The sequence below is a fragment of the Etheostoma spectabile genome, chromosome 13, assembly GCF_008692095.1.
Source record: "Etheostoma spectabile isolate EspeVRDwgs_2016 chromosome 13, UIUC_Espe_1.0, whole genome shotgun sequence".
NCBI lineage: Eukaryota > Metazoa > Chordata > Actinopteri > Perciformes > Percidae > Etheostoma > Etheostoma spectabile.
Window position 1 is genome coordinate 15,791,997 of NC_045745.1, and position 9,751 is coordinate 15,801,747.

A 9,751-nucleotide genomic window follows, 5' to 3' on the forward strand; every position below is an offset into this window, starting at 1 on the left:
GCTTGGTCTGGTGATAGCCATACTAGCAATATGTTTATTTATTACCTTTTTTTCCAACTTCAAATTTCCATAGTTTCAGATTATGTCCCCAAAAGTAAACTTTGTCAACATCTGTTTTATCTAAAAAGATATATTTTGCTGTTTGTTCATCTCACTTCAATTTTATTGCTGCAAAATAGGATTTTTAAGCAGACAAACTGACCAACACGTGTATAATAAAAGATTGATACTTGGCATCTGTTTATCGATACAGTATTGCCACGGAAAACATAGCGAGACTATGCTGTATCAATTTTTTCCCCCCCACCCCTAATGTTTAGGATATGCTCCCGTACACAAAATATTTGAAATCGTGAACTATTATGACACAGTTTGTTAAAATACAGGAAGTTAATCGCTAATGCAGACTCAATTTAAAATCAGGCTTGTGATTATTTACATAGAATCCAGCCAAGTGCAGCTTTTAAAGTCTAAAAAAGCTGTTATTTATTAAGGTTTTATTACTGCAGTACATCACCTCACACCTACTTTTGCTGTGTGTATTTGTGAACTCTGATGAGCGATTATATTCCTGGAAGATTATAATCTATACAAACTGTCGAAAGTTCACCAAGTGAGGAAAACAGAGCCTCATAATTAATTGAGCTCCGTTATGTACCAGTGTTCCCTGTTTATGTGATAAGTATTTGCGTGACAACAGCTAATCTATGTATGTTTTAGAGCATTTTCCAAGCCAGCAAAACAGCAATCCACAGCTGCGATACTGTCGGCTTGTACCTGGTGTCCCTTTGGTCCACTGGTGTTGGAGGCTTCACAAATGAGAAATGATCACAGGTGTAGTTGTATTTAATCCACCTCAGGGGATTGGGTGAAGCGAGGGAAGAGAGAGGAGGATACAGAGAGGGTCGAGAAGGGGAAGGGAGGGGAGGGGAAAGGGAACAGAGCTGGTGCCCGAGGGCAGAGTATGATGCTGTTTTTGTAGAGTGTGTGTACATGTGGAGGAAAGTGCCATGAGTAAAGCCACCAGGGGATCACATTGTAATCTCTGTAATAGACACAAACATGTTTATTGTTCTGCTTTGTCCCATTGGAGCGACGAATCCCCGTATAATCATGTGAGGTGTTGTGTTCAGTCTTTACTGTTTGGGGATGTGATGTTTCTATTCATTATGGGGATTGCAGAGGGATGAAACACTCTCAAATGTATGATTATTCACAGGATCTTTGGAGGGAAATGACTCATTTTATATTACTTGTATGCATAAATGATTATTTTTCTGGTGTTGTTTGCATTGTTGATTTTGAACACTAGTGGTTTCATGTGAATTTTTGATAGTTAATCTTTGGTTGCGTATGGTACTGTAGTTGTTTGTCAAATTGTCCTATGTAACTCTTGAAGCTTAAGTGTGTACATTTTTTATATATAATAAATATAATAAATGTCCATTACATTTAATCCATTGCCAAATGAGTTGCTACAAAGCCCAGATGCAAAAGGCTTGTATCATGTGGAGGCGCCAACAGTTGTGTTGTCATTACTTAGAATTCCTTATGGGGGCAACAGAAACTATGCACTATAGCTTTAAGTTTGTACTATTATTTCCAGAGTTTTTAAAAAAGACTAATGATAGATTGTTTTGGATCTCAAGGTGCCACTATGGCGTGGGAACAAAAAGTAGTGAAAAGATAACCACCTGTGTGTGGGTTTTTACAGTTTTTTATAGATTTACAATCTGCATTGCCAAATAGACCGCATGTGTGTGTGCATTTTGTTTTGCTCCTTTTGTTTATGGAGTGTAAATGTACTGGCTGGAGATTTCTTGCTGTGTAGCTGTCAGATGTTGGAGTTGTTTTTTAAACTTCTCTTAAAAGCGGTTATTTTCTTAAATGAAGCAGAAAATTCCATAAAAAAATGTTTTTCATCACAAGCAAAACAATTTACTCCTCATATAATTTGAAACAGAGTAGCAGAGAGGAGCTTTGCATAACATTTCTCTATTTTGTAGCTGCTGCCTGAACTTCAGAAAACACATTTTTGTGTTTTTTCATTTTATTCATTTCCCCACGTCCTGCAGTTCTTCAGGAGTAATGAATAATTAGTGAGCAGGGGATGAATCGCTCAAAAATGCAATTGCAGGGAAACTGCATAATGGATTGGAGGCCATGTGGATCACACCACAAATAAATGGTCTGATCATGTCATTATCATTTGGACTGAAAGTAATTGACCTGTTCAGCAGCAGCCTGTCACTACCAGAGGCACAGCTTCTCTTCAGCAGATTGCGTGTGTATGAGTGTGTGTGTTGGTTTTTCCACGTTTCAATTTGTGTACTCACGATGTTCGTGCGTGTGTGTGATCAGCTTGCTGTGTGTGGTATTTTTAAGCAGCTAAGTTTTAGAATGGCTCAATATCTTTGTGTAAACATCAGTGGGAGTGTGATTGTCAATTCATTAGAGAAGACAAATGGAGGAATCTCTGCCGGGCAAAGAGAAACATGGCCTCTCAGACTGTCAGTCCAGTTGGCATCTATGTGCCAAGAAGACATTTAACTCACAGGCACTTTGTTTTTCTCTCTGCACACAAGGACACAGTATTTCCCATCTGTTTTCTCCCCATGTATTTCTCTATTAGGTTTGCCAAATGTGTTTAAGGCTGATTATAATTATACATTTATGTTGTCAAATTCAGTCTGGCAAATCATCTTCTTTCACAGTTACAACAGTTTTTTTTAATTTGGTTTGTCCTCGTTTCATCATGTTTTTTTTTGTTATTTTTTCATTTTATTGACCCATCACTTGTCACTCTTATCTTTCTTTTGTGTGAAAGACATAGTTACTTTGTTTTGTAAAATGCCATATTATTTACACATTATTTCATACAATAGTTCTAAGTTGAAGTGAGTGGCGATGCAGTACCTGAATGTCGGCACTGATACAAAACAGTTTTTTACTTTACAAAAACTTAAGACAAATGAACTCCAATGATTTTTTTTTTCTGCTATAACTCTACCTTAATAAACTGTCTAATAATAGCAAATGTTTTATATAAATCAGGGGCATCTGGTAAGACACACACCATATAACTGCAATCTCCCTGGTCCTTTGTTGCATTTGTACTATAAGCTGTCCAATAAACAAAAATATAAAAACATTGGATGGCAACTAATAAAAAAGTATTTAATGTTAGAGTATAATACATGAATATCTGATCTGCATGTCAAGCAAACATCTGTCTCCTGTATTTCTTATTCATGCAGTTATTAATCTTGTGACATAAACCTGGGGAAGTAAAACACAAAGTATTAAGTTTAAGTTTTTAAATTCTGCATTGATCAACAAGCCTTTGAGTCTTCCAGGGAATCCATAATGTGCTTTATTGCCACCCCAGGAGCAAGAAGATGAGTAATTCTGACAGTGTACAAGCTAAATAATAATAGTTAAGTGCCTTGTAATATTTATTGAATTTCCTAAATTACACAAAATACACTGGAGCATTTGTGAGTCTCATTTTATATGGGTGCTCTGTAGTTAGATGGGAATGTAAGAAAAAGCTACTCAAGGCTTCTGTAGAGTGAATGTTGTTAAAAAGCAAAAGCTACTTGGTCAGAACCAAATCCCCCTCAGGTATTAGGGCAGCCAGCGAGGCAGGGGCAGAGGAAAACTCAATTGGGCCTCATTGCTGAGTGTGTGGATATGAAATCCAAGCATGAGCGATGACAAAGAGAAGCCAGTGGCATTAAGTTGAGTGCACCTGCAGCTCTGGAGACCACAGCCGCTGCCTAATAATACATGAGTGATACTACCTTGAACCTCATTTACTGCCGTCATTGTATTCTGCAACTGTTGTAATGACTTGTTTTTTAATGGGGATTCTTTTCATGTCTGACGAGCAGTGAAAACCTGGCAGATCTATTTTGTTAAAAAGGGTTGAGATAGCCAGGAAAATGGAGAAAGAGGGGGATTTTTGCAGTGGTGTAGCAGTGTAAAAACTCTGCAACTTAAACTGCTATTTTTGTTTCCTTGCATTTGATAGTTCTGAGGATGGAGTGTGGAGTCTGGCCCCCCCACTGGGCATCAGGTAGAGGTTCAGATTTAGTAGTGTAGGCGTAGACATCAAAATAGATTTTATGCTTAGTTCTTTCCTTTTTAAAATAATATTCTATATGCTCTCCAGCAACATTTGCCTAGGTGTCTAAACCTAGAGCTGCTTCAATCAGCCAAGTTTCTCTGAGAGTATAAAGTAAGTCAAATCAGAAGGAAAAGCGCTTGTTTTACTCTGGAAGCCGGAGCAGAAGTTGACTGGTTGCTTTTAATAAATGCTTCCCTCACATGTGTCGGTCCCATAAACACCACCACTTGTCCTTGACTGTGACCTTATCATGCAGGCATCCATGATGAAGCATGTGTCATGGACGAGGCGGTGCTTTGGGAGTCCATCAAAAGTGAATGCACTCCCCCCATGCACTTTAAAAACATGCTGATTCAGTTCCAGGTGTATGACATGAGAGATGGGGCTTTTATTGTGCTGTGTGCTTCTAAGACAACCATCTTTGAATAAGATGCTTTATCAGAGAACTGAGGCGGCCACATTTAATCAGCTTAAGTCATATACTGTAGATGTTTATCTGTTCCAGGATATATGGGCATGTCACTTGCACAAGCTCTGGCTGTTAAGACCTGAGATGTGAGCTTTTATTCAGATGAAGCTAAAAGGTCACAGGTTTAACACAACAGTCAGATTTTTCTTTGAGGACACTTAACTTTAGCCCAACCAATATTGGAGTTTTGACGCTGATACCGGATATAGATAGTTGAGTATTTAAAAAGTAAGAGTCCCTATAATTATTTGTAACAGCTGAAACATCAATTTGTCTGTACTCTGTGATGAACTATATAGTTGAGATATTTTTTTTTTTAATTTAACATTTAATAACATTTCTTTGACATTTGTGCACTGCAAATTCTTTCTTACAATTGGCATATTCACCAGTAAATTCCTTTTAATATAAATGCTAAATGTCAACATGGCCGACTGATCAGTCTAGCTCTTCTCTAAACGTTAATCCTTATCTAACAGTGGTTCTCACAATGTACCAAAAGTATGTCTCTTTTATTGTTTTGATGGTATTTGGTGATCACCAAAGGGAAATTAGAATATTGAAAGGATTGTGCAGCGTTTGGATAATAACTATCTTGTGTCCAAACTTACTGTTATAACAAAGACTGTATCTTCATAATTGAACTCCTTAGAATTCATTCAATCTATTATATTAGTCCTATTAATAAGAGGCACTGTATTCAGGGCAGCTAAAGTGAAGATTTTCCATCTGTAGTTTCCTATTGACAACAAATGTGTGGTTAAATTAGCTTATAAGTTACTAGATGCCAAAGACTTGTATGAGGTTATTCAGAAACAATGTTACTGTTACATAGCGGGAAGTACTGAGTTCATTTTTCAACTGTAAAATCTGTATATATCTTGGTCACATTTCTATAACATGTTTTGATGTTTTGACTCAAAAATACAGTATCAGTCTAGCTTTAGTATTGTGGTGGTAGAATTGCTTTTTTTCTCTATGCAGGCAAGGGATCTCAGGCAATATTACAGTATTATTGTGGCAGCACAAATTTAACTAAAATTTTAACTTTAAGAACTATAAGATTTATAGTTCAGTGCTGCATATATTAAGAAATGGCCAAATTGTAGTAACTCTTTTTGTAATAATCTGCAATTATTTTCTAAAAAGTGGTCAACGGAGCCAAAAATGATTTGGTAGAAATGTTCCCTCTATATAGTGTATTGTTTTGATGGTCTCTGCTGCAAACAGACTGTAAAATGGAAACATAGCTGTCTGTATCATGGTTATAATCTTTTTCATTCTGTGTCTATGCATTGTTACCAGGTAATTCCTCAAGCCAGTGTGGGAGAAGTACATCATGCCATCCGCACAACTTTCCAGAGGGTCAACGATTTCTTCATTCCTCCAACCAACCTCATCATCACCCACGTCAGGTAAAAGAGCACACACACCTCCACACATTCAGCCACCTTCGACCTTAAAACCTTCTGAAGTGAAAAGTAAAGAGCAAATGAGAATCCCTAATGAGAATCTCGATGTGTGTTAATCACTGCCCCCCCAAAAAACTAGAAAGGCTATTAACCTTTCCTTTGAACTTTGTCAATTTAGGTTTGCCTTTGTCTTCCTCAAAAATGAACCTGCGGTACACAAGATAGACCTGGAGACCTTCCAGCGCGTCAAGACCATCAGCCTGAAGAACTACAGCTGCATACCGGTCAGCATGGCCTACACACATCTAAGCGGCTTCTACTTTGTTCAGTGCAAGAGCAAGAGTCGCCTGGAGGCCCCGCCCCAGCTCCTCATCGACAGCGTGACGGATGCAGTGATTGGTCCAAATCTAAACATCACAGGGCAGCCGTTTGTGTCGCCAGACGGCCGCTACATTGTGACGCCTGACCAGCAGAGCTCAAAGCTGATAGTACAGACAGTGTCATTCCAGGGAGAGCTTGGTCTGAACCAGGAACTGGACAAGCCTGTAGCTGTCTCTGATCTGGCTTTCCAGCCTTCCTTTACGGAGTCCAACCAGCATGTGGTAGTTGCCACCTCAGGCTCAGGCACGGACCTACTATTTGCCGATCTGTCCTCGGGTGGCACTGAGGTTCTCCGGAGCCTCAAGGAGCCCCTGGACCCCCAAGCCTGGCCCTGGGGAGGCCCCAATAGAGTAGTGGTCTCCAGCGGTTTGTTTGGACAGTACCTGGTGACACCGTCAGCCGAGTCCCTCTTTGTCCTGAACGGCAAACAGAGAACGCCGCACTGCGAGGTGTCAGACATCAAGAGAGGCAACACAGTTGTCTGGGTCGGCGAGGTATGAGTAAAAACAAAAACAGGAAAGCCGGAGACGTAGGATTAGGGCCAGATAGAAATGAAAAAAGGAAAGATCAGGCTAAATTACCTAATATAAAGATTTATGTGAAAATAAGTTGTGGACTCAACCCTGGGACTGAGCAAGAGGGATACATGCCTGGGTTTATTGTAACAAAAGTACACTTAAAAATAGAGTAATTGAGAAAACATAAATAAACCCTGTTGTGATATTTCTGTTGGGAGAAAGTGGCAATGCCGTTCAGTGCAACAGTGATCTATGTGCACTTAACTATACAGATTTGTACATTATTGCACTTCCTTCCATGTTATCACAGCAAATAGGTACCTGAAGAGGGGTTATTAACGAACTATGCACAATGCTCACTTTTTTTAGAGTAAAAAGCTTTCCGATTGTGTTGATCTCAACAATGTTTGTCGTTTTCACCAGTGCTGCATATAATCACCACAAACTGTCCGTCTGTCCTTAGTGTTGTGTGATCTGAGTCCTTTTAAAAGCTACCAACCAACCCATCCGTTTATTCGCCTTTGTGATGGTATTGTACTGTATCCTCCCTCTGAAAGCTTTTATTCTCCTCATGCCGTCAGAGGTTGGCTTTATGTATATGTGTAATACCCTCTATTTTACATTGCCTATCCAAAGAGCCTGATTGGTCCATTAGTCGTCAATGGATGTATCGCTCACAGAGGAAGCCTAAACAGAAATGAACAGTACTTGTGGTCTCTTGCAATGGTATAATCTGTCCCCCGCTGTACCTGCAGCACACATCTGTGCTGCAGAGCCCGAAAATGCCAGTTAGTAGATTCCCTCAGGACAGTAACTCTGGTTGATGCTGACCCCATATGCTGAGGCCGTGCTAAAGTGTCATCAACTCCTCTATCTGACTGGCTGTGAGCATTTATACTTCCTCCCAGAGAGCCGTACATCAAGATCAAACGCCAAGGCAGGTAGACTATACTTACCATGTGGTAGTTATTCAGCTTCACTTAAAGGACTGTAACACAATATATTTGTATTGGTTTATGTCTAGTCAGCAACAGAACTCTTTTTTTCTGGATTTGTCCTTTGTATCTGCATATTAGCCACATATGCACAGGAAACTAATATGCTCTATCTATAAAGCTAGCAGCCTGTTAAAATAGGGATACTTTATACAGATATTAAGCAATAGGTGCTCTTTTAAACATTATTCCTTTTTTCAGGAATACATATTGATTGATACATTACTAAAAATAGGTTTCTTTCTCATTATTCTAAATTGTATACCTACCTTTGAAAAGCCCAGTAGTATAGTCTAGTCTTAAGGAAACTCTTTGTCTTTCAATTTAACAGATATCGCTGACTGTTTAATTTGCTTTTTCCATTTACACAAATCATCATAATGATGATCCATTACCAGCAAGCCGGAAATTGCGGGAATCAAAGTCTTTTTAACATCTCTGCTTCTTGACAGTAGTGAATACTTAGCTCGGACGTCACACTTGATGGTTCGTAGATCTTGGGCTAAAATGGGATTTTGTAATCAGCACAAATTAGCTAGAAGCAACGAAGTATACCAAAACAAAAACAATGTCAATTTACTGTTAAATTAAATCATCTGAAACAGTGGACTACAGAAACATTAGCACTAATGCTCAATCCCTTCATGGAATGAGAAGGATCTTGGGAAGCTCTCTTGTACAAATACTCACAGCCTTTAGGATTTGGCAGTTGTTGACCTTTTTTGCTGCGTCAAACATGTTTCAAAGATGTGAGATTATACTCATACTTATATCTGAAGGCCATCTACCGCTCAGAAATAACTGTAGTTCCAGCTGGAGTCTTGTGAATGAAGTATATTCTGTTTCCCAGAAACAAACAGCAGCCCTAAATAAATATTAATCATCATCTCCTAATACGTAGTTGTGCCTGTAACTCCCTCAATACAATGTGTAGGGTAGAAATCAAGCTGTGTGAGAAGAGAAAGTAAACACAGGAGTGAAGCAAATGTGTTGTTCTTGTTTGTGATTTAGGTATTTGCTGCTAATCTGCCATGAAAATATGTTCTGGCAAGAAAGCCTGTTAGAATAAAATGCCGGCTTAATGATAGACCACTGTTGCACTGAGGAGAGAAATGTACTATCAGGAAATTTGTCAAATTGGTAGCCCACTTTTCTCACTTTATCAATCGAAAAAGCTAATCTTAAATAGGCTCTGATTCTTCCTAAAGTCACTATCCAATCCAAAGTCACTCCCTAGTGGCTCAAACTGAGTCATCTACAGTGTTGGACAGCTCTGAGACATGCATGTAATTAAAATAAACCTTTGACCAGATCATCATTGAGCTCTCACAGTCACACACAGTTTACAGTTGCTTGTGAAAAAAAGTCACTTTTCCGCCCTCTCATCGTCACGTCCGTCAGCTTATCTCTTAAGGTTGATTCAGCAGTACTAGAGCCAAGGAGAGCACGAATAAAGAGACTGCACCTGCGCTTGCTGATAGAACTACGTTATTGGCTAGCTCATGTTTGTTTGGATCTACTGTCAGTGTCACATCCGTACCTCTCCTCAAGTAAAGGGGCTGCAGAGCTGAACTGCTTGGTGTGATAGACATTGATAGGAAACACTGTTGTAGATAACATTGTTCATGTTTAGAACACGTTCTGACATGACAAAACTGACTGTACAGTTTTCTTTATGCATTTTGTGTGTTCTGGTTTATGAGGGAATTGTTTTGTAAGAAAAAATTGAATTAAATATATTGTAAAATCAGTCATTTCCTGTGTCTTTAAAATGTATTGATTGCAACTAAAGATTGTTTTCAATATCGATTAGTCTTATGAATTACCTTCTTGAATTATAGTTTTGT

At 38.8% G+C, this 9,751-nt stretch overlaps 1 protein-coding gene across 2 annotated transcripts in view; it reads left to right on the forward strand.

Moving 5' to 3' along the window:
• The window catches only part of fstl4 (follistatin-like 4), a 209,683-nt gene extending 200,488 nt beyond the window's left edge, over nucleotides 1-9,195 (forward strand). For both annotated transcript variants that reach the window (XM_032533495.1, XM_032533496.1), the window contains exons 15-16: nucleotides 5,904-6,013; nucleotides 6,189-9,195. In XM_032533495.1, coding sequence (XP_032389386.1) covers nucleotides 5,904-6,013; nucleotides 6,189-6,891 — 813 coding nt within the window. In that variant the 3' untranslated portion in view covers nucleotides 6,892-9,195. The remainder of the gene's footprint in view (nucleotides 1-5,903; nucleotides 6,014-6,188) is intronic.
• The last annotated feature ends 556 nt before the right edge of the window (nucleotides 9,196-9,751 follow it).